This window comes from Choloepus didactylus, chromosome 4, assembly GCF_015220235.1.
Source record: "Choloepus didactylus isolate mChoDid1 chromosome 4, mChoDid1.pri, whole genome shotgun sequence".
Classification (NCBI taxonomy): Eukaryota; Metazoa; Chordata; class Mammalia; order Pilosa; family Megalonychidae; genus Choloepus; species Choloepus didactylus.
In genome coordinates this window covers 15386190-15410629 of record NC_051310.1, presented here as the reverse complement: position 1 = coordinate 15410629, position 24440 = coordinate 15386190, and the positions used below count along the sequence as shown (strand labels likewise).

Sequence of the window (24440 nt, the reverse complement as noted above, 5' to 3'; positions counted from 1 at the left end):
CTAGGGGTATTTCTTCTGAAAGCCTTCACTTGTTTTTGGATAGACCATGGTTGGAGTACCTTTGCCTCACCACCCACCCCCACCAAGATAAAAGAGGGGGTAATGCTATGGACCCCAGCCTGAGATACACGGCAGTGCCAGCTGCCCCCTACCCACCCTCTCCCACTTTGTCCACTCTGCTGACTGATGCCTGCTCCTTGGAACTTCCTAATCGCAAAAGGATTGCCCCCATGCGCTATAGGCTCAATTCTGGGCCTCTGGGAGCAGAGCAGGGCTGTGGATCTCTTCCTCTTCTTCTGGAAGGTAGGAGGGCTTTCCCTGTGAGCTGGGCACCTGCTGGGCCTTCAGTGGACATGAGCCCACCATATGGCTGATTCTCTGGCAGAAGTGACATTTCTTGGGCTGGGGTGGCAGCTTGCATTCCTTGGCATGATTGCTTAGACCTCCACATTTGCATCACCTGTCTCCTTTTGATCTGGGCTTCTGTATGTTCTTCCCCTTTGGCTGCCTCTCACTCCCAATACAGAACACCCCACCAGGTCCAGTGACACAGAGAGATTCCAGGTCCTTTGCAGACTTCTTAAAGGTGAACTCCACTGCTTTACTCTCCTTCAGGCTCCGGAAGCTCTCTGTGTGCAGCTTACTCTGATGCACAAGACATCCACAGGGGGTCAAGCGCAAACCCAGCATGGGGGGTCAAGGACAGGAAGCCGAATCCCATGTGCACGTTGAACCACTTAACAGATGTCAGCTCTGTGCAGCATATCCGGTTCCTCTGCCTCCTGGGCTGTGTTCTCCAGAGCCTCCTCTGCCGCCTTGGCGCAGACATCTGCAAACTGCTAGTTGAACACGGAGCCCACGTTCCTTGCCTGAGCCCATGGCCCCAGGCCCCTGGTCGGGCGGCTGCTGGCCCTAGAGAAGTCCAGAGGCAAAGGGCTGGCTTGGAGAAGAGGCACCTACATCTTCCCCGGCACCAAAATATGATCTTTAAATCTAATCCATTCTGTGCATGTAGGACCTTTTGATGAGGCTACTTCTGTTAAGGTGTGACCTACCTCAATCAGGAAGAGTCTTAATTCTATCACCGGAGTCCTTTGTAAGAGAATGAAATTCAGAGAGAAAAAAGCCACAGGAAGCAAGAAGCTGAAAGGGAACCCGGAAGAGAAGGCGGAGACCAGAGGACACTACCTGAGCCTTGCTGTGTGACAAGCTAAGGACAAAGGGTTGCCAGCAGCCAGCCCCAGAAGCCACAGTCTTGGAGAGAAAGCATTGCCTTGACGACGACTTGATTTGGACATTACCTGTCCTCAAAGCAGATTCCCATTGTTTAAGCTGACCCATTTCGTAATATTTGCTTGAGCAGCCTAGGAAACTAAAACAGGGCCTTTCTCGTGACAAATAAAAAAGACCAAGAGAGCTGGTGGAAATACGCAACGGCTCTTAATGATTCTTCTCAGATGTGAAAGGCACTTCTGCTCACAGTCAAAGCAAGTCACATGATCAAGCCTGACATCAGTGAGGCCAGAAAGGATACACCTCCTACAGGATGGGGTGCAGCCACTTGGCAACAGGTAGGGAGTTCCTTAACAGGAAGAGGAAGTTAATAGTTGGGAACAATAATACAATCTACCACGGGGTTTTTGTGAGAATTAAATAAGGTGAAACACCTCTCCTGTGCTTAATACAGTATCTTGCACTTAATAAGGACTCAATAAATGTTAGATGCTATTATTATTATTACTTCCTTGTGCTGGTGAAAGTTTTTCTCTTAGCTGGACTGGGCTGATCCTGACTTCAAAGGGAGAAAAGAAGGGTTGTAATTATTCCCAGTATTTAATAGGGATACAATAAAACATTGATTTCTAAGAGCACAGGCTTTGGAATAATGTGGACTTATTTGGACAGATAATCTTGGATAAGTTACTTAACCTAGTTGAACCTTAATTTCCTCCACCTGAAAATGGGATCCTTGGGCCTATGTTGTGGACTTGTCATTTGGGTCAAATTAATCCAATCCTGTGCAGACAGTAGGTGTGGAGTATTTGTTGAATTATTGAATGTGGATTTTCGACTAATTTCAAATATTCCGTGAACTGTCTCCATACAATAGTTACGATACTGCTCTCTCGAAAGCCCTTTTCCATCTCACCAACTTTTGGGTCCCAGGTCACCTCCGCAGAGAGACCTTGCCTGACCACCCGATTTAAAGTATTTCCTCTTCTCCCACCTCCAGTCATTTCTCCGTTTCCTTTTTTTACAATTCGGGTAACTCTCAAATTATCTCGTTCATTCATTGGTTTATTTGTTTGTATCGGTCTCTGCCACAAGAAGGTAAGCTCCATGAAATCCTGGATCTTGCTGCTTTCCGAAGCCCGGCCGTGGGTCTCAACATCCAGGCTGAGGTAAGGGCTGGAGGAGGACACACACACACACACACACACACACCCTCGAAAGAAAACCAGGCTGAGGTAAGGGCTGGAGGACACACACACACACGTGGAGGACACACACACACACACGGACACACACACACACACACACACACACACACACACACACACACACGCCCCCCACCACACGCCCCCCACGTTCCTTTCAGGACTCAGAATCGCCTCTGTTGTCCACGTGGGTCGCAGCGGAGGCCTCGGCACTCCCCCGGAGGGCGTGGCCTCCATCAATGTGCTGGCTGCGTACAGGCTGTTGCCCGTGGGAGACGAGCTACGTCATACGCACGCAGGCCCTGCCCCCACGCTGATCACGTCGCGGGCGGAAGAAGGGCGTGGCCGGGCGTGAGGCCCCTGTGGCCGTCGGCGCCGCCGCCTGAGTCTTCTGCCTGTGGGTGCTCTCCACTGCCCGCCGTTCAGGCAGCTCGGAAGCCACTCTGTTTTGGGGTCCTTGCCGCCCTTCCACGTCTCCCGGAAGAGGCACCCGGGCCACGGCAGCTTGGGGAGGGGATTTGCTTAGCCTAGGCCGGCTTCGGGCCGGCTTCTGATGGGGGGCAACCCCGGAGGGCGCCGAGGCCGCGATACACCCGCTCCGGAGTCCTCAGGTGAGGCGCCGGCGAGGGCCCAGTAGACAGGAAGGATCCGCTTGGGGACGTCAGTAGCCTTAGGTGTCCCCGCGGGGACCCGGGTCCCTCCGCCTTCGGGCCGAGCTCATCTTCGCGCTCCCGAAGGGCACTTCGCTGACGAAGGGAACGGGAAGCCCACTTGGGCTTCTGCCGAGGTTGCGTAGTGTCTTCACCTTTACTTTTTCCCCTGCCCTCCCCCACAGCCTGGTTTGGAAGCTTTTCCTTCTGAGTTTCGAGCAAGGTGGGTGGGAAGCGGAATGGAGCCTCAACTCTCCTACCTGGGACCCGCTGACAGACTCTCTGGGACTGGCTGTCTGGGCCTGACCGACTGATCCCCAAGCTCCCTTCCTCTGTATTGACACCTAGCCTTCGAAGCAGGCCCCCACCCCGCGGATACCTAGTGTGCTCTCGCTCCCTCCTTCTTTTCCCACCTTCGCGTAGGCCATGTCGCGTAGGCCATGGGCCATTTCCTGGGGCAGTGCCAGAGAATTACTTGAGAGCTTTGTACCTCTGAAGTCTGCTCGGGTTGTTCTTTGTGTTTGTCAAAGAGGCATGTGTCCAGGGCCCGTTACATTAATTAACTCTTAGTATTTGTTTAATGGGAATCCGCATGAAAGCATATGCTTTTGTTTTAAGGTACTATTATTAAACTTTAAAATGGAAGACAAGCTATAAGGAATTACTGAGTGTGTTTTGATTGCTTTATTAGAAGAGGTAATCAGCCCCTGTCAGTTCTGTTGTTTACTTGGCGATAATGATTTACTTCTGTATCGCGTTTTATATGTTGCAAAGCATTCCACCTCCATTTTCGTTTGAGTTTGCATAAACTCTTTGAAATACACTGGCAGGTAACAGTTCCATTTTGTAAGAAACAGGTTCTAAAGGTAAAGACTAGATTAGGAGAGGCAGGGATGAAAAGGTGTGAGAGACTTTGACTTTTATTTGGATATCGGCACTGCCTGCTAAACTCTGGGACCTTACTAAACCTTTTTCCCATTTGTAAGAGAAAGATATGAAGGATATTGCTACTTACTGCATATAGTGGTTGTGAAAATTACATTAGATAATGCTTGCACACCATCTGGCACATAAAACTTAAATCCACTCAGTATTTATGAGTGCCTACTCATGCTATATGCCAGGAATTCGTGGGTGAGCAAAACAGAGGTAGCCTCTAGCCAGTACCTTCCCCGTCCCCTCCCCCAATAGGGATAGACAGAAGTTAAAAAATAACACCATTGAATTATATATTTGAATGTGGTTAAAAGGGGGAAATTTTAGGTTGTGTATATGTTACTAGAATAAGCATGAAAAAAAAAAACCACTATTGGCTTTGACAACTCAAACAGCAAACCCTAATGGATTATAGTTAGTACAATGATAATATTCTTTGTAACATAAGTACCACACTAATGCAAAATGTTGATAATGGAGGGGTAGGCTGTATGGGAACTATTTTATGCATAATTTTTCTGTAAATCTACAACTTGTCTAATAAATTATTTAAAACAAGCAAACAAAAACAGTTATAAAACATGAAGGTCTGTGATGAAAAGAATAGAATGTGATCAGAGAATGATAGGACTTAATTTTGTTTGGATAGAAAACTCATCTTCAAGTAGATTACTTTCAGGTGAAGACCAAGAACCCGGAAGAGTTAACCATGAAAGAATGCTCCGGACAAGAGGAACAATGTGCACATTCAGTAAATGTGCTTTTTCCCAGTACTCTTTCTTCCATATCATGAAGAAATTGCTTCATCATTACTTTGATTGATTGTGGCACATGATAAATACTCAAATATATGTACCAAACGAATGGCTATGTGATCATTTTTTAAAATTCTGAACAAACTTAATGTACATATAGTAAGTACTGAATATTTGAATTATAGAAGGTATATTTTAGACATATTACATATATGCATACCTAAATTATCCATGATAATTGTGCATTTTAACATTAAGATTCCTTTTGTATTGATTCATGAGAGGTTTTTTCAAGTTTTATCACTTTAAACTTCAGAGAATTGTTTTTGTTTGGTTCTATTGGAATTTTGTCATGTTATTTGATATTTGGGTGGTTTTGCTGCATTGAGTTGCTCTTTGTTGGAATAGTAATAATAACTGTAGTGGTAGTTGTGGTGATTGTAATAGCAGCTGCTGAAATTGATGCTGATTGTGTGTCAGGCGTTTTTGAAGTAGGCTTTCTATATGTAATTTCATCTTAACCCTTTAAGATAAGTACACATATTTCCTCCATTTTCTAGGTAAGATTTCTCAGCTGCAAGTAAGTGGTTTGGTCAAAGTTACATAGCCAGTAAGGGGCAGGGTTTAGATTTCAACCCAGTACTACCTGACTTCAGAGCCTGGTTCTTAACTACTGTGCTCTGCTGTTACGCCACACTGATTATTTTATGTCCTTTTTGTAGGTTCACCAATAGGATTATTCTGCTATCATCATGTCTTGGTTGGCTGATCTTGCTGGAAAGGCAGAAGATCTTTTAAACCGAGTTGATCAAGGGGCAGCAACGGCTCTTAATAGAAAAGAGAACACCAGCAACCTCATATATAACAAAAATACTGACTATCCTGAACTTCAACAGCAAAGTACAGATTTGACTTACCAGACCAGATCTAAAGCTACTTACATTTCCTCAGCAGCTGAAAACATTAGAAATCAAAAAGCCACCATCTTAGCTGGCACTGCAAATGTAAAAGCAGGATCCAGGACGTCAGGGGAGGCCTCCAACCCTGTTGAAAATGCATCCAGTCCTAAGCCTTCATCCCAGTTTGTTCGAAGAAAAAAGTCAGAACCTGATGATGAGCTGCTGTTTGATTTTCTTAATAGTTCACAGAAGGAGCCTACTGGGAAGGTGGAAATCAAAAAAGAAAGGGTCAAGACACCTGTCTTTCAGAGGTCTCGGACATCAAGTGTCGGTTCTGTGAACACCAGTGTAACCACCATCAAAACCATTGAAGAAAGTTCTTCTGGGAACCAAAGCCATGGTAGTTAATTTGTCCTCTCTTCCATTTAGAATTAAACGTATTGGATGTGTCCTTATAGTCTAAAAGCACCCTGGTAGTGTATCTCACCCTTCTGGTGTAGGGGCAGCCTCTACAAATGCAAGTTGTAAACAAGGGAGGCAGCGCTGAATACCGTAGTTAATATGCAGTTATATTACTGGCCTTAAAATATTATCTGTTATGGTACCTGTACCCAGCCCAGCATCTAGGAGATGATGTCAAAATTGATTGCCTGAGGTATATTGTTTATGATATAAAAATGAGGAAATTTTGAAATCTGCAAGAAAACATCATCATATAATTTTGGATTTGGGACTATCACGGTGCAGGTTGTCATTGGGATCATGAAAATGACAGGAGGCTATACTTCACAAGGATTCTAGGTTGTGTTTTTCTTTGTGTATTTTTCTGCATCCCCCAAGAATAAGGAGCTTTAGATCCAGTTTGATAAATGAAGATTAAAAAAAAAAAAACAACTTTGATTCAAGTTGAAGAGTTGAAGGCATTGAACTAGTAGTGGAATAATTGCTTAGAATTCTGGTTTTCATTTGTTTAATTTGCTGTGAATTATCTCTACAATCACATCTCACCTGAAAAAATGAGGTTAATGTGGTAGTGTGACTAATACAAATACCTACAAAGCATTTTCAAATAGCAATAAACATAATAAGTTTTTGTAGAGATTTTTTGTGGAGTTGGGGATTCATTTAAGTTTGTTATGTTCTTAAATTCTGCAGCTTCTTTCACCATCTTGGCTTGCTACTGAATAAAATCTGTTTTTATCTTCAAGATAAAGTGATATTGAGGCAGAGGTTTTGGTCTTTTGAGACAGGAGCACTGGTAGTTCATTATATACAAACACTTCTAAATTTCTTTTCAACTATCTTTTGGCTAATGATACAAACATATTTTGAGAATCTCCAGGATAAAAAAATGAATGAGTTGGGGGCTAGTGGGGGAGATAGACATGTAAACTGATGAATTAGATATAGTATCAGAATTGCAATAATTGGGGTATGGGCATAGCGTGGAAGTGTAGAGGAGGAAGTAAATAATTGCTTAAAGTATTCAGGTAAAGATTCACGGAGGATCTGTGATTTTATCTGGGCCTTAAAGGATGAATAGTTTGCCCAGTGAAAGGGAGAGAGATTGGAGACTGCATTCCATGCAGATTTGTTAAAGGGTTGGTAGAGTAGGAAAAAGTTTTGTAAGAAAGTTCTGGGAGCAGTTAGTGGAAGAGGGGCAGGGAGGAAGAAAGACTAGTGAAGAAAGCTAGGGCCTGTTTATGAAAGCCCTTGTGTGCCACTGTCTACTTGTTTAAACCCATTCTACTTAAAAATCTTGTATCTTAAAGAGTGGTCCCTGGACAACCTGCATTAGAATCACTTATGTGATTAATAAAAATGAGTTACTGGGTGCCTCCCCAGACTTCTTTAATCAGATTTTCTGGGGATAGAACCAGGGCACCAGAACTTGTCTGTTACCTGGATGGTTGTTAGACCAATACAAGTTGAAAAACGTGACTGCCATAGTGGTGTTAGTAGAGGTCATTTAAGCCAAGAATTGACACAAATTTTTTTTCTACTTTTAAGGAAAACAACTTGTATTTAATTGTAAAGAACGGCCCAGAGGGAACCTAGTGACAGGGAAATGAGTTAGAACCTTATAATACATGGGAGCTGTAAAAATTAAGTTTTGTTTCTCTAGGGCAGAGTTTCTCAGTTTGGGCACTATTCTTTGTTGTGGGAGACTATCCTCAGGGATAGTAGGATGTTGGACAGTATCCCTGGCCTCTGGTCATTAGATGCCAGTTGTAACTCACTTGTGACAACCAAAAGCATCTCTACACATTGCCACATGTCCCGTGGGGTTACAATCACCCCAGATTGAGAACTGTTCAAGGGAATGTACTTAGAAGTTGAATTGCTGGGTTGTAGGGTGTGGCAGTGTTCAAGTCCACCATGCCAATGAGTGGTCCAATTTTTACTCCCACCAGCTGTGAATGAGAATACCTTTTGCTCCACATTCTTACCAATATTTGGTATGTTCAATATGACTTTTTAATGTTTCGCTAATTAGATATGAAATGTTTTGTCATTTATTTTTCATTTCCCTCATTGCTAATGAAGTTGAGCATCTTTTGATATGTTTCACTATTCAGGTTTCATCTTCTGGAAAGTGCCTGTTAGAGTACTTTTATCAGTATTTTCTATGGATCATTTACCTTTTCTTTTATGGTTTCGTAGGAATTCTTTATATATTCTAGAAGCTAATTCTTCCTCATTCTCCTCCAGTTTGTACCATATTTTCTCTCTCTCTGTGGTATCTCAATGAATAGAAGTTCTTAATGTTGAAGAATTTATTAATCTTTTCCTCTATGGCTTGTGTTTTTTTGTGTCTTAAATCTTTCTCTACCTTGAGGCCATAAAAGTATTTTCCCATATTGTCTTCTGAAAGTTTTATAGTTTTATCTCTCATACTTACATGAAATTGATTTTTATGTATGAGGATGAGGTAGGTATCCAATTCCATTTTTTCCCCATATGGAAATCATTTGTTCCAGCATCAATTGTTGAAAGGTCTGTCCTTTCCCTACCAATTGGCAGAACCATCTCTGTCATATAACAAGTATCCATCTATACATTGGTCTGTTTCTGGGCACTTAATTGTTTCATTGGTTTATTTGCTTATCCTTATGTCGATGCCACATTATTTTAATTAATGTAGCATTATAATATGTCTTGATGTCTAATAGGACAACTTCACCCACCTTGTCATTCTTCAAGAATATTTTGGCTATTCTTGGAGTTTTGCTTTTCCATATGTATTTTCAAACTTGCTTGTTAAGTGTCACAGAAATTCCTTTTGTTTATTTATTGGAAGTCCATTGCTTCTATTTCAGTTTGGTGAGAATCAGCATATAATAATATTGAATTTTCTAAACTATTACATAGTACAATTTCTCCTTATTTTTTTAACTTTTTCATTAAGATTTTATTGTCTTCTCCATGAAAGTCTTGCATTCTTTTTGTTAGATTTATTCCTAGGTAGTTTTTATTTTTTGAGGCTATTGTAAATGGTATCCTTTGCTTTCTGCTTATTGCTGGCATATTGGCTTTGTGTGTGTTTGTGTGTGTGTGTTTATATATACATGTATACATATGTATCTGTATGTATATACATGTATATGAGCAATCTAAACTTTAATTCTCATATTTTTTGTATATTTATTTAGATTTTCAACAACACAATCATATGGTTTATGAATTAATAAATGGTTTGGTTTCTTCTTAACTCTATATTAAAAAAAGATCTTCTTGTTTTATAGCATTGCCTATGGCCCAAAGACCACTTTTGTGTCTTGTTTCTTATCTTAAAGGGATTCTTTGACTGTTTTTACTGTTGAGTATGATGTTTGCATTAGGTTTTTCATAGACTGTGTTTATCAGGTTAAGAAAGTTCTCATATATATCTAGTGTGAGTTTTTATCATGCTGAATTTTAGCATTTTTTTCCTGTACCTATTATAAGATGATCATATGATTTTTCTTTAATATATTAAAATGCTATATCAAATCAATTGATTTTTTTAGTGTGAACCCAAACTTATTCTCAGTTTGCTATTGTTCTGTTTACAGTTTTTGCAATTTCATAATCTTTTTCATAATAATATGAACCCTTACGTAATCATATTTCACGATCTTTTGTTCATGTAATTTTCCTTGTTAGATTTTATTATTACAATTAAGGTGGCCTTACAAAATGGGTTAGGAAATATTTTCTTTCTATTCTCTGAATTAGTTGGTATAAGATTGGAATTATTTATTCCCTGAATGTTTACTAGAACTCACTGGTAAAACCATCAAGGCCTGGGATGTTCTTAGAGGAAGATTTTAACTATTGATTCAGTTAGTTTTCCATTTCTTCTTAAATCTCTTTTTGGTAAGTTACTTTTTTCTTAAGAACTCATCTATTTCATATATCTTTTGGGGAGGTTTTATTTCTTTTATTTAGCTTCAGGGCAGAAATGAGTATGTCCTAGCTACAAAACTCTGATACTAACCTAATCACTCAGACTAACCCTGCAGAAACCAAAGCTTGATCACACATACTGCCTGAAGAATATCAATACCTGGGTTATAATTAGCCCTATCATATGCCTGGCACTGTGCTAAATGTCTATTTTTTTCTTGAACAGCCTTAGTGAATTACAACTAATATTTATAAACTGTACACATTAAAGTTTGCAATTTGATGAGTACTGATATCACATGCCTTTTCATATTGTTCTTTATAATATGTCTCCTTCCAGAGAATGTATTTGGTTATGTTGATCCTCTCTCTATTGTGTATTTCTTTTTTATTTTGTTCATTTCTGGTCTTAGTTGTTAACTTTCTGCATTTTTACTTTCTTTGGATTTATTTTGCTATTGTTTTCTATAACCTCTTAAGTTAATGCTTAACTCATTCATTTCTTCCTTTCATCTTCTCTAATGTAAATATTTAAGACTATTAATTCCTTCTAAATACTGCTATAGATATATCCCACAAGTTTAGATGAGCACTTTATTTCTTTTTAAAATTTTTGTCATAGGAATTTCATACCTAGCAAAAGTAAAGAGTCATGATTCCATAATTCCCATTACCCAGCTACAATAATCAACAGCTCATGGCCATTTTTTCATCTACACCTTCCCATTTCCCATCCCTTCCATTATTTCTACCCTCCACACAATTTTTTTGAAGCAAATCAGAGATAAGATTTCATTTATAAATATTTCATTTTGTTTCTTTAAAAGATAAAAATTGTAAAAACTAACATAATGTCATTATCACCTGAAAAAATTTTAATATCTTAATATCTAATATCTAGACAGTATTCATATTTTTCTATTTGTCTCACATTTATTTTTATTCTTTTATATTTGGTCTATTAGAATGAAGATCAAACAAGGTTCACACATTGCATTCCGTTGAAATAGCGCTTAAGATTCTTTTAATCTACTGCCACTTTTTTCTTGCATTTAATTTGTTGAATAAACAGATATGTATTTTTTAAATTATGGTTAAGTCCTGAATACATCCTAATTTTAATTATTATTTGTTCCTTTACCTATGAGTTATTTAGAGGTATTTTCTTAGTTCCAGAAATGGGATTTTTCTAGTTTTCTTTTAGTAAAGGATATCTAGCTTAATTGTTTTGAGGTCAGATAACATGGTCTGTATGATACCAGTTCTTTGAAATTTGAGATATTTTTATGTTCCAGTTAGTCAATTTTGATAAATAGTCCATGTCCCCTTGAAAAGGATGTGTACTCTGCATTTGTTGAATACTCTGTTCTAGATAAATCCTTGCATTAAAATTAACTGTGCTTTCATGTCTTTTTTTTTCCTTACTGACATTTTGCTTGCTTACAGTCATTTTAAAAAAATATGTTTTATGTGGAATATTTCAAGCCTGTACCATGTAAGCAGAAAAAGTGTAATGAATCCTCTGTACCCATAATCCAGCTTCCATATGGATCATATCTATCTCCACCCACTTCCCACCCCATCCTACTGGATTATCATTTTTAAAGTTTTTTTTTTTAGATAAAATTTATGTATATCAAAATGCACAGATCTTAGCTGTACACATGGCTGTACCTATGTAACCCACACCTCTAATGTGATATGGAACATTTCCATTGCCCCAGCAAGTTCCTCATATCTCTTCCCAGTTAATCTTCCCATCCCATCTCTGCAAGCAACCTCTGTTCTGTTTTTTGTTTTGTTTTGTTTGTTTGTTTTCATTTTAGATAAGTTTTTTCCTGTTCTGCAACTTGATATAAATGGAATCATACAGTATGTATACTTTTTTGTCTGGCTTTTTTTTCAACATAACATGAGATTCATCCATGTTAATGTGTATACCAGTAGTTCTCCTTATTGTTGTATAGTATTCCATTAATCCATTCTCCTTCATGGATATTTGGTTGTTTCCAGTTTTGGATATTGTGAACAAAGCTGCCATGAACATTCTTATACTAGGTTTTTTATGGACAAATGTTTTCAATTTTCTTGAATAAACAGCAAGCACTAGGAATGGAATTACTGGGTCAAAGGGTAGGTGCATGTTTAACTGCATAAGAAACTGTGAAACCTATTTCCAAAGTGGTTGTATTATTTTATACTCTCCCAGCAATGTATGAGCGTTCTAGTTGCTCCATATCCTTGTCTATTTTTGATGTTGTTTTCTAATTTTAGCCATTTTTAATGGTGTGTGTTGGTTCTCATTGTGGCTTTAATTTTCATTTCCCTGATGTCTAAAGGTGTTGATAACTTTTTTCATGTGCTTATTGAATATTTGTTTATTCTTTCCTTGTGAAGTGTGTGTTCAAGTCTTTCATCCATACAGTTATTGTTTGTTAGTTTTATCATTTAGAAATGGTTCAGGTTTTAAGCACATACTTTACTTTTTTAAGACTAAGTCAGAAGTCTTTATTTGTAATACTTTTAGTAACAAATTAAAAACTACCTGAGTTAGTGATTTGATAGCTTTTTGGTTAAGGCATTTTGAATTCCAATTTGGTATGTAACAGATTGCTCTGGCCTGTTGCTGTTCTCCTTGCCTGAAAGCCCATAGTCTTTTTTGCCTTCCCCAAATTTTCAGTATTATAGACTCCCAAAACAACTCAGACTTGCTCCTCATTTCCTGAACCTAAACTGCTCAAAATATCTCTGGTTTTCTCCTTCCCAGAATTGTATTCTTTTATCTATTCTTTACTATTCATTCAGTGTATCCTGACTTTGCAGGTCATTAGAGAGTTCTATAGGCTCCATTTATGAGAATGAAATTTCATCAGAGGGCATTCTATCGTGAATTTGTTTCTTTTTTTTTTTTGATATTTTAGCTATAGACATCTACTTGAACCAAAGGTATTCTACCCAAGGAAGCTATTAATGCATGCATGTTGAGCATGCCAGTGTAACGGATGAAATGTATTCCTTTTTTACAGAAGCCTCTAATAATTTACATTCTGGTCCTGAAGGCCAAGAGGATTCTTCAAAGGAAAGTACATCATCAAATGCTGCCTGTGTTGATGACAACCCAACATCTAACGATGATGGCATGTCACATGAACTATCTAATCTTCGACTGGAGAATCAGTTGCTGAGGAATGAAGTTCAATCTTTAAATCAAGAAATGGCCTCTTTACTTCAAAGATCCAAGGAAACTCAAGACGGTAGAACCTTATTTAAAATTTTCAGGGTTAGAAATTAGCATTTTGCAAATAAACTAAAAACTTTACACCCAGAATATTAGAAATATTTTAGATGTGACATATGAAATGGTGTTTCCTTAGGAATATAGGGGACAGATTTGGAAATGGAGCCAGTCATCTTCCCACCAAACTAAAACACAGAACATTGATTCGTTGGGTCATTCTTTAAGAACCAAAGAATTTAAGAACTGAGACAAGTGGAACATTAGTAATCTGGTTTGTTCAATGTATTTACTCTCAATTTCTAAGGGAAACTGTTCTTTTTTACCAGAGGTGGGATTAAACTGAAAGCCATGGGCACTAGTGGGTAGATTTGCTGTATTGCCCTGCTCTGGTGGGTATAAAATGTGCACAGATACAGTTTGAATAGTGCCCTCTTGGAACTGTGCACTGAATGGACCTTGGAGGAGAAAAACCCAAGAGTTACTCAGAAGTGGGTAGTTCAACAGGAAATAATCCCATGACCTACATAGTGACAGGAAAATGTGTAAATGTTATTTTAAGTGTGGCTAAAGAGGAAACAAAAGAAAAGAAATCTCTGCCTTGGTTCCTGGGGGTAATTAGAAAGAATGCAGGGGATGGTGGGGAAAGTTATGTGAGATGCAGATGGAGGCTCAGAAGCATAGAATAGGAAGATAATTGTAAAACTAGTCAGACTGAGTTAACTGGAGAAAAAGCTTCACTTTACCCAGACTAATTTAGACATAGAAATAGAGCTTTTCCTGAGACTCAGTGAAGTTTGCTTCACAATTAAAACAAGTTTTGGTGGCAAACTGTAAGTACAGTACAGTTGGTATAGGAAAGAGTGGAAATGCCAGTCAGTATATTTCAGATTGGTTAAAAGAGTAGTTGTTTTTTTTGTTTATTTGTTTGTTTTTGCCAACAGTCATTGGAAGAAATGGGTTCTTTTTGTGTTTATCTTTGGGTTTTATTTTTGCTTATTTTGGTATTACTTGGGGGATGGAGTTTACATTTGGATTTGTATTCTTTGCCATCTTTAGCAGAGCTCTACAAATCCACTTACCATTTTAGTGTTGCTAACTCTGCTGTTTATAAGTTAGGGCTCCCAATTGCTTTATGATGCAGTTTTAGAAAAAACAATGTTTGTGGAAGAGCAGCTAGTGTCATGCCTCTTTCCTACCTATTAACTGTAATATAGGTGTAAATATTGGCCTTTAAAAATGGTTGTCCCCAACTCTGTGATTATACTAAAAGCCATTGATTGTACACTTTGGCTGGATTGCATGTATGTGAATATATCTCAATAAAACTGCTTTAAAAAACACCACATCAGATATGTTCAAATGAAATGCTCACAGTGATAATTAAAAAAAAAATGAATCCTCACCTTTGGAGGGTACTGGCAGACCAACTCTTATTTTGAAAACTGGTAAATAAAAGCAAAGATTTGTGTATAAGGAAAGAAAAGTGGGTGTTCCATTTGGGGCAAAAAAAAAATTTGAAGCTCCTAATTTTGAGACTAAGTAAGATACTAAAGAAACTTAAAGGAGACTCTGTCTGTGTTCCAGGAAAGATGTGTTTGGTTTTGCTTGTATAGAAAATTTTTATTTTTTGCAGAATTAAACAAAGCAAGAGAAAGAGTTGAAAAGTGGAATGTTGACCATTCAAAGAGTGATCGAATAACTCGGGAGCTTCGAGCCCAAGTAGATGACCTGACTGAAGCAATGGCTGCCAAGGATTCCCAGCTAGCTGTACTGAAAGTGAGATTACAAGAAGCTGATCAGCTACTGAATACACGCACAGAAGCATTAGAAGCCTTACAGAATGAAAAATCACGGTAGCTAATTCCATTAATATTGAAAAAATGAGCTAGAATGATTTTCTCTTTCTAATACAAGTAATGGGAAAAATTGTAGTATATTTCACTTTTTGAAAAATTAGCTTTTGGAAATCTATAAGAGGGCAATTTTATCTTTTGGTAATGTTAGAAATGTGTGTAATTAAAAATGGATTTATTGTTTGAACCTTCACATCCATTGTTAGTAAATTCTGAATTTAAATATAACATTTGAAGAACCTCGTGTCTCTCAACATATAACAAGACATGGTATGTGCTTATTCAGATGTCTAAAAATATAGATCATGTCCCATCACAAAGGAAAATGATTGCGGCAAGAACGTTTTAGTCAAACCATCTTTTTTGTGACTAATAAGCCTTTGCTTTAAAAACTATTCTGCCTTATCACTTGTACCTTTACGCTGTGGAAATGAGTGATTTCAAGTGATGTGTTTTCTTTTAGAATAATGCAGGATCATAGTGAAGGAAGTAGCCTACAGAATCAAGCTCTGCAAGCTCTTCAGGAGCGACTACACGAGGCAGAAACCAATCTGAAGAGAGAACAAGAGAGCTATAAACAAATGCAGGTCAGAATGGGGGAAAACATCGTTCTTTTGTTGTCTGGACAAGGAGGGATATCTTTATGCTGTTTCATAACACATTCATTCCTTATTAAAACTCTGCAGTGCATTTCAGAAAATGTTCTGTTCTGTGACGTAAACCAGATATTTGAAAAGTTAGCTTGATCCTTGCTAAATTTATTTAATTTTGTATATTGAGATGCAATTAAAATAGTTTTCATTAGAAAGATGCATCTTTTCACTTTATTTTAATTAAATGCTGATTTGGGGCATCTTGTTTATTATTTTTATTTAAGCTTTTATGATTCCAGTTTAATCTGATTCATTTATTTCATGAGAAAAGTGGACATAATATTACTTAGAGTTTTACTCTGTGATGACTTTTGGCATCTGGTTCAGTGAGTCTCAACCTTGTCTATACATTAGAATCACCTGTGGAGCTTTTAATATTTTCCAATGCACAGCCTCCAGACGCAGGCAGTTTGATTGCATTGGTGTGGGGTAAAGCCTGGGACTTGTTTTTGTTTTGTTTTCGCAAGATTCACAAGTAATTCTAATGGGCAGTCAGGGATGAGAACCACTGGCCCAGGTCTGTCATTTTAACATGTGAAAATAGTTCAGTCCTAAAAGTAAAATAATGTTTTTTTAAAATTTTAATATATTTTATTTAATCCAGTGTATCCAAAGTATTATCTTTTCAACATGCACTTAATATTAAAATTATTAATTTTTTGCTTATTGAGTCTTTGAAATATGTGTATTTTATACTTAAAGCACATCTCAATTCAGTTACTACATTTTCTTTGGAAAACATGATCTGCATTTTTGCATATCTAGGTTGTTCTAAACATACTTAAAGGTTTTCTGATAAAAGGCAGTTCCTCAAAAAATTTTAGCAGGGAGTTACCATATGACCCAGCAATTGTACTCCTAGGCATATTCCCAAGAGAAGTAGAAACATATGCCTACACAAAAGCTTCTTGTATATGCATGTTCATAGTACCATTATTCATAACAACCAAAAAGTGGAAATAATCCAAATGTCCATCAGCTGATAGATAGATAGATAAACAAATGTGATATATCCATACAATGGAATATTATTCGGACATAAAAAGAAATGAAGTACTGATATATGCTACAACATGGATAAACCTTGAAAACATTGTGCTTAAGTGAAAGAAGCCAGTCATAAAAGGTTGCATATTGTATCATTTCACTTATATGAAATGTCTAATGTAGGCAAATCCATAGACACAGAAGTAGAGTAGTGGTGTAGGGACTGGGGGAGAGGAGAACAGAGAGTGACTGCTGATGAACATGGGCTTGCTTTCTAGGGTGATGAAAATGTTCTGTAATTAAGTTGCATTGATGGTTGTACAACTCTGAATATACTAAAAGCCACTTAAATCATACTTTAAAAGTGTGAATTTATGATATATAAATAGTATCTCAATAAAGCTGTTATTCTTTAAAAGTTGTCCAATAACAGAATTATTAGTTTTTAAATTTAAATTAATTAAAATGAATAAACTTAAAAATTCAGTTCTGCATTTGCATTAGATACATTTCACATGCTCAGTAGCCACATGTGACTAGAGGCTGCCGTATTGGACAGCACAGGTATGTACTATGGGGAACATTGTCCTGGCTTCATAGCCATAAGCACTTATGTAGCTTTAAAACAACTAGCCAACTGGCCGACTCAACAAAAAAGACTTTAACGTATGTACGGTTAGTTCTCTTTCTCTTTTTCTCCAAAACAAGAGTTGATACTAGACTGGAAGGTTGTGGGCTTTAGTTATTGGTGTGTACCTGTAAAAGCTTTCTGACTTCTGCCTCACCTTCTGAGTTTTCTAGTGATGGGAGCTTTCAGAAATAAAGGTAAAAAAATAATTCTCAGAACTTGATACATTTTTATTTCTAGGTTTAAACATTTCTTAAGCTAAAAAAATGACATTGAACTAGTTTATTAGATAACTTGGACTAAGGGAGAAAATATTGTATTAGAAAAGATCTAGCTGTTAACTTAATTCTTCCATTTGTTTTCTAATAGACTTCTTAGTTTTCTATAGAAATACTATTCATTGACCAGCTAATATCAGACTAGACTTAGTATCTAAGTGACTAGAATCGCCTTGGAAATGTCTTAAAAAAACAGATTCCCAAGCTTGTCCTGGACATTCTGATTCAGTAAGCTTGGCTTTGGATAGCAGTATTTCTATCAAACTCCCAGTTGATTTTGATGCATTGCCATGTTTGGGAGCCACAACTTTAAATTTCTTATTCTTCAGTTGCTAATAAATGAAGATTTTTTCCTTCCACTATTATGTTGTTGCGCTGAGCTAATAATTCCCACAGGATACCTGAATGGTGGATGGTTGTAAAATATATTTCAAAGCAAAATGATATAAATATGCTTATAAAATTTTATCTTAGAGTGAGTTTGCTGCACGCCTTAATAAAATGGAAGTGGAACGTCAGAATTTGGCAGAAGCAGTTACTCTGGCAGAAAGAAAACTCTCAGATGAGAAGAAGAGAGTTGATGAGCTACAGCAGCAAGTCAAGATGTATAAGTCCAACTTGGAGTCCTCTAAGCAGGAATTAATTGATTACAAACAAAAAGCTACTAGAATACTCCAAGTAAGCATGAAATGTACACTTTTGAATATTAAAATGTACCAGTTAATTGAGAGACACTTTGAGCCACTATGTAGATATTCTGAAATGATGTCATATTTGGCTGGGTTGGCTCACTTCAGGTACCTTGCTCTACTTAAAACTTTTGTAAAAAAAGGATAAAATGTCTCGTTCCTGCCATTTTTTTTTTTTTTTTTTTAACTCATTCATTCTGCCACTATCTGCCTCAGGCTCTCAACCTATCACCTTGATCACTGTAATACTATTAATGTCAGTTGTTAAGCAGTTGTTTTATATTCATACTTTTGATTCTCTAACAAATCTTTTGAAGCAGCTGGTCTAGGCCTCACCCAGCTGTTTTACTCCCTCACTGAGATCTAAGGTGACCTTTCCTTCTACTTTACTAAAAAAGACTGCAGTCATCTAATGTAGTTTTCAACTTCTGTTTTCTTTGTCTCATATCAGAGGGAAAATATGTCCATTTTTTTTTTTTAGCAGTTTTTCCGCCTGAATATTGATTCCATCTCCTGCTACCTACTTTAAGCCCTCTCTCCATAGGTCTACCCCCTTTCTTCCTAGGTATCTCCTATCTTTCCCTCTCTGCTGCCTTCTTCTGGCTGTTACCTTGCTCCACTTACTTGAGAGCACATGTTTAATTAGTGGGAGAATGAAGACTAGATCTTGGAATTCCTACCTAAGAAAAAACAATCCTCTTGGCGTTTTGACCACTTTGAACCATTGCCCTGGTCCCTCTCCTTTCTATCAGTGTTAGGTTGTCAGAATTGTGGTATCTGTGCTGCCTTCACTTCTTTAGAATTCATTAATTTTAACTCCTTGATATAATCTTTCCCTCCTTTAACTTCTGAATTGTCTTTTCAAAAATCTTTAATGGCCTCAATATATATTCTCTGTTCTTTTCTTAGTTTCCATCTTCCTTGGTTTTGGTGGAGCATTTGACACTACTAACCGTCCCACCTTCCTGAGCCTTTTTCCTCTCGTATCTTCTATGCCGCTTGCACTGCCTTGGCTCTTCTTTGTACCTAATGGCTCTTTCCGTCTCTTCTGGGCCCTCTTACCAGTATCCAAAGAGCAGGAGTCCTCTCGAGTTCTGTCCTAGCCTCTTTTACTATTCTGTCTTGTCTTACTTTGCATTTTCATATCGCTCTGCTTCTATCTTTTGCCTCCGTGTGAATGACCCCAGTTTCTGACTGCTTTCTTTGCCTTTTTACATGGGATGTTCTCAGTCCCTAAACCAGCTTCTCCTTTTTTTTCTTTTTTTTCCATTTTCAGTAAATATTGCTGTCTTCCAGGAATATAGCTTGAAAGCTCAGTGTCATTCTCAACTCCACCTTTTCTGTTTGTTCCTATTTCCTTTTGGCTGTGAACACTTTTTTGACTCCACCTCCATGAAGTATCTCCATCTCCCCACACCCTTCTAATTTTTTTATGTTTTTTATGAACATCTAACTTTTCATTAGGCACCATGATAGTGCCAAGGATACAAAGCTTAAGGGACATGCCCTCTTGCTGCAGGGAGCATTCGGTTTAGTGGGAAAGCATTGAGATCAGTGATACAGTGAAACTATTGATGGATGCAGTGCAGTGGGAGCTTAAGAGAGGAAGTGTTTAAAATCTACCTGGGGTAGAGATCACTGCACTGAGGAGATATTTTATAAAAAGAAACTTGAAGGGTTTGTGGGAAGACCTCATGGTAGGGGAGAAACTTCAGATAGCACAGCCTGATGGAGCAGCCTATGCCAGAGCAAGGGGGCCTGAGAGAACATGGCATGTTTGAGAGACTGCAGTGGTTCTATATTGCTGGATCAGAAACTGTCAGAGATTAAGAGGTGGGAGATAAAACTCAATGCCAGGCAGAAGCCAGATCATAATGGACTTTGTATACCATCTAAGAGTTTTGATTTTCTCCTATAGGTGATGGGAGTGGGGGTAAAGAAGTTGAGTGGCATGATCAGATTTGAATGTAAGAACTGTGGCAGCAATGGGGAGGTTGGAAGAGAGTTAGACCTTTGTCTTGTTTATTATTTTATCCTCAGTACAGTGCCTAGCTCATAGTAGGTACTTGACAAATTTTTGTTGAATGAATCGAAGGGATGAGATAGGATAGTCAGATTAAAAGCATGTAGTTGGTAAAGAGGAAATTGTAAGAAATAATGGTAAGAAATAATAAGAGCCTGATCTAAGGCTGTACAGAGAGGATGACAAAAAGGGAATAGGTAAGAGATATGTAGAAGGTAAGAATATATGAGATTTGAGGATTTAATTGGAGGGAGGGGGAAAAGGCAAATAGAATCTAGGATGATTCCCGGGGTTCTCATTTGAGTGTGTATGGATAATGTTCCCCTGCACAGTAAAAGGAAAACAAGTTAGGGTTGAGGGAGATTATGACAAATTACAGTGAGTTTGCAAAATTGGCGTGACACTGAGGTGAAGGTGTCAGGCAGGCAATTAGAAATAGAGGCCTGAAGCTCAGCAGACAGGCCTGGGCATTAGTCATGTAAATTGCAGTATAGGTAAAATTACCCAAGAGTGGTATGTAGCCTGAGAGGGAGGAAGGCTGAGGTCTAAGAACACAGTCTTAAAGCTCAGCATCTTAAACTCGACAAAGGAAAATAACTTTCAAAAGAAAGGCACAAGAAGGAGGTGGTCAGAGGTTGGAGGAGACCCAGGAGAGAATGATACCTTTCAGGGAAGCTCAGCAGGAAGAGTCAGGTATAATACGGAGCTCTAATGCGATGAGGTCTGAACAGAGTTCTTGGATTTGGCAACTAGAACATCCCTGGGGACCTCACAGAAGGACCAGTTCCAGGCTGAATCAGGAGATGAAGCTATGAAGACAGTGACAGCTTGACAGGGTTGTGGGGCTGGGAGAATTTTGCTTCTTTGAGTTTTTAAAAAACTTAAAATTATATAAGTGATCAGGTTTATTGTAGAAAATTCGAAAAATACAGAAAAATTTGAAGAAAATCAGAATCACCCATAATGCTACCTGGAAAGTGAAAAGTTATTTTTGATGGAGGAGAGTGACTTTAAAAAATTTATATTCTGAGGTCAAAGAGCTGATGGTCCTCATTATACTGGTCTAGAATTACAGCAGTCTTTAAACTGGTCTTTCCATGTCAGATCTCTTCCAACTCATTCTTATATGCCAGGAGTTGGCAAGCATTTTCTTTAAAGGTCCAGATAGTAAATATTTTAGGCTTTGTCACATATTCTTCATTTTTTGTTTGTTTTGTTTTGTTTTGTTTTTACAATCCTTTGAAACATAAAAGCCATTCTTAGTGCTTTGGGCCTCACAAAAACAGGCTGGGGGCAGAAATGGCCCATGCCAACCTCTGCTTTATATCACTGCCAGATTAATGCATCTATGGTTATATCACTCCCCTCTCTGCTTTTTGGTGCTTGTTTTAGCCTACCAAACAAAATTACACATTTTAAGCAGGCATCTGAAGCCCTACGGTTTGCTTCTAAAATGCTGTCTGAGCCATGTCACTCAGCACTTACTTAAAGGCCCTTTGGGCTTTTACATTTTTATGCTTTGCCCTCTGCTTTCTCTACATCTTTTAAAATCTTAGACGTTTCTCAAGGCCCGCATGAATACTGTCTCTCAAGTGAAGCCTTCTCTTCCCCAGAAGTGGAAACTCCTCAGAACTGTGCAGATAATCAGACCATATCTCTCAGCTTGTGTTTACTTCCTTCTCCTGGATATCTGTAACTTCTGTTTTAGTTTGTAAGGCAGAGGGTACCTTCCAGCAGGGAGAGAAATTATCTTTATTGCATGGAACATTTGGCGTAGTACTAAATCCATTCGTTATAGGTGTTCCATAAATATTTGTTGAGTGGAATGTGATTGGAAAAAAATACTTTTTTTAAGAAAGCATGAGAAAAAACTTGTGAATAAAAAATTTTCAACTATACCGTGAATCCTGGGACCTAAAATCCAAGGACAGCAGGCTCTGTCCTTGGACTTAACCACCCATGAACCTCTTTTGAAGGAGAATATAAATGGAATGTTTCCATGGCTGTCTAGTTTCTATTTAGTAGAAGATATCCAGCATGTAAGCTAATCTCTGCTTTCCTTAAACATATTTCTCTTTTTATAATAGTCGAAAGAAAAATTGATTAATAGCTTAAAAGAAGGATCTGGTTTTGAAGGTCTAGATAGCAGTACTGCTAATAGCATGGAGCTAGAAGAGCTTCGGCACGAGAAGGAACTGCAAAGGGAGGAAATACAGAAGCTGATGGGCCAGATACATCAGCTGAGATCTGAATTACAGGTAAGATTCATTGTGGTTCAGCTTCACAGGCATCCGTTTAACCCCCGCTATTAACAGTTTAAAAGGTAATGCATTTTGTGCCTCTTAAGAAGGTACTAATGAAATAACGTGTGAAACCTCCTGGTGTAATATTAGTTCTCATATGGAAGAGAATCCCAAGCAATAGAGTTCTTGTCCATTGATTGGCTATAAACTCTGGGAATAAGAAATATAGGTAACCTGATTTATTCACTCAGCAAATACTTCACTTACAGAGTGCTTGCTATCTACCTACCTATCTGTCTGTCTGTCTATCTATCTATCTATCTGCCAGGCTTCTAGGTGCAGAGATAAAACAGAACCAGACAAAACCTTCATATATATGGATCTTACATTCTAGTGGTTAAAAACAAATTATATTTGGTCTTGTATGTAAAACTGGAATGTTCTCTGGTAATAGAATGGGCTCAGGGATGGTCTTTTATAGTTTCATGGATAATCTTATAGTTTATAATTTATGTGTAATTGCTGTGTTTAATCTAAAAGTATTAGGCATTTATTTAAGCTTAAAAATGGTGTCTTTGACATACATCTCGTAAGAGTCTCTGAGGATGAGAGAAGATAAAGTACAGTATTTGAGCCTTCTCTTTTAAAAAAATATTTTTAAAAAAAATATTTTTGTGAGGAATATTTACCCATGCATTAACTCAGCAAATTGTTGATTGTAGGACCTATGTGAATTGCAAAAGAAAATGTGGAAGTTGTGAGAGTAGGATATCTAATCTAGAGCATAGGGTTTAATATCATACAGGTCTGGATATAGATCTCACATTTGGGCACATAATAGATGTGTAACCTGGTGTAAGGCACTTCATCTTGCTGAGCCTTAGTTTTCTCGTCTGTAAAATACACATAAATAAGGCTCTGTTGGCAATAAGGGATAGTATATGTAAAGGATCTAGCATTCATTATTCCCAACATAGAAAAGAGTAGTTGCTGTTATTTGGAGTTTTCTTTCCTTACTATTCTTTAAATTCAGAATTTTTTTTTAATGAATAATTTTCAGTTCCAAAGAATTTGATCCCGTGAACTTGGAGATTTAATAGATGCTAAACTTATTGATATCCATTCCCATGTCTTTTGGGTGAGACTGTGAAAAACATGATGCTTTTGTTTTATTTAATATCTCATTCTACCTCAACATCATTGATGACACTGACCCATTTTCCTACCCCTGCTTAAGTATATGAAATCTGTAATAAAAGTATTGGATCAAGCAAAATAGAATTGTTCATAATAATAGCGGCTGTCATTTACTAAGCATTAGTAAATTAAGCATTTAACATATATCCTTACATTTGTTCCTTAAAACCCTGTGAGGTAGATGATATTATTCTCATTTTTACAATTGAGGAAATATAAAATGGAGCAGGAAAGTAACTTGCCACAAAGCTAGTAGAGTGGCAGAGCCAGGATTAGAACCCGAGTCTGTCTGATGCAAAACTTGCATTCTTAACCACTGAGCATACTGTCTGCCTCTCAAAAATTTACCTAAGTTAGTCAAATTGATGACAAAGATTAATCTACCTGATACTAACGCCAGAAGTCAAAGATAAGGTAAAATAGTTATACTTCTCGCTGTTTTCATCGAAATCCAAAAAATCATGTGAATTTAGAGGAGTACATTGTGATTGTCTGGGAGTATTGGTAATCTGTCATTTCTTTCAAACAGTATGTGAAGTGCCAGAGTTCATGGAAATGAATGTAGAACAGAATGTACAAAAGGT

At 37.8% G+C, this 24440-nt stretch overlaps 1 protein-coding gene and 1 pseudogene across 2 annotated transcripts in view; one reads left to right on the top strand and one right to left on the bottom strand.

The window, feature by feature from the left end:
• Positions 1 to 243: 243 nt before the first annotated feature.
• On the bottom strand, positions 244 to 1324 carry LOC119532566 (annotated as a pseudogene).
• Positions 1325 to 2836: 1512 nt separating this feature from the next.
• Positions 2837 to 24440, top strand: part of GOLGA5 (golgin A5) — a 37062-nt gene continuing 15458 nt past the window's right edge. The window contains exons 1-7 of one of the 2 annotated variants that reach the window (XM_037832025.1): positions 2837 to 3049; positions 5502 to 6078; positions 13127 to 13321; positions 14939 to 15158; positions 15622 to 15745; positions 18179 to 18382; positions 22504 to 22674. In XM_037832025.1, the coding sequence (XP_037687953.1) occupies positions 5532 to 6078; positions 13127 to 13321; positions 14939 to 15158; positions 15622 to 15745; positions 18179 to 18382; positions 22504 to 22674 (1461 nt within the window). In that variant the 5' untranslated portion in view covers positions 2837 to 3049; positions 5502 to 5531. Of the gene's footprint in view, positions 3050 to 5501; positions 6079 to 13093; positions 13322 to 14938; positions 15159 to 15621; positions 15746 to 18178; positions 18383 to 22503; positions 22675 to 24440 lie in introns of both variants that reach the window. The other variant, XM_037832024.1, reaches the window with a different exon arrangement.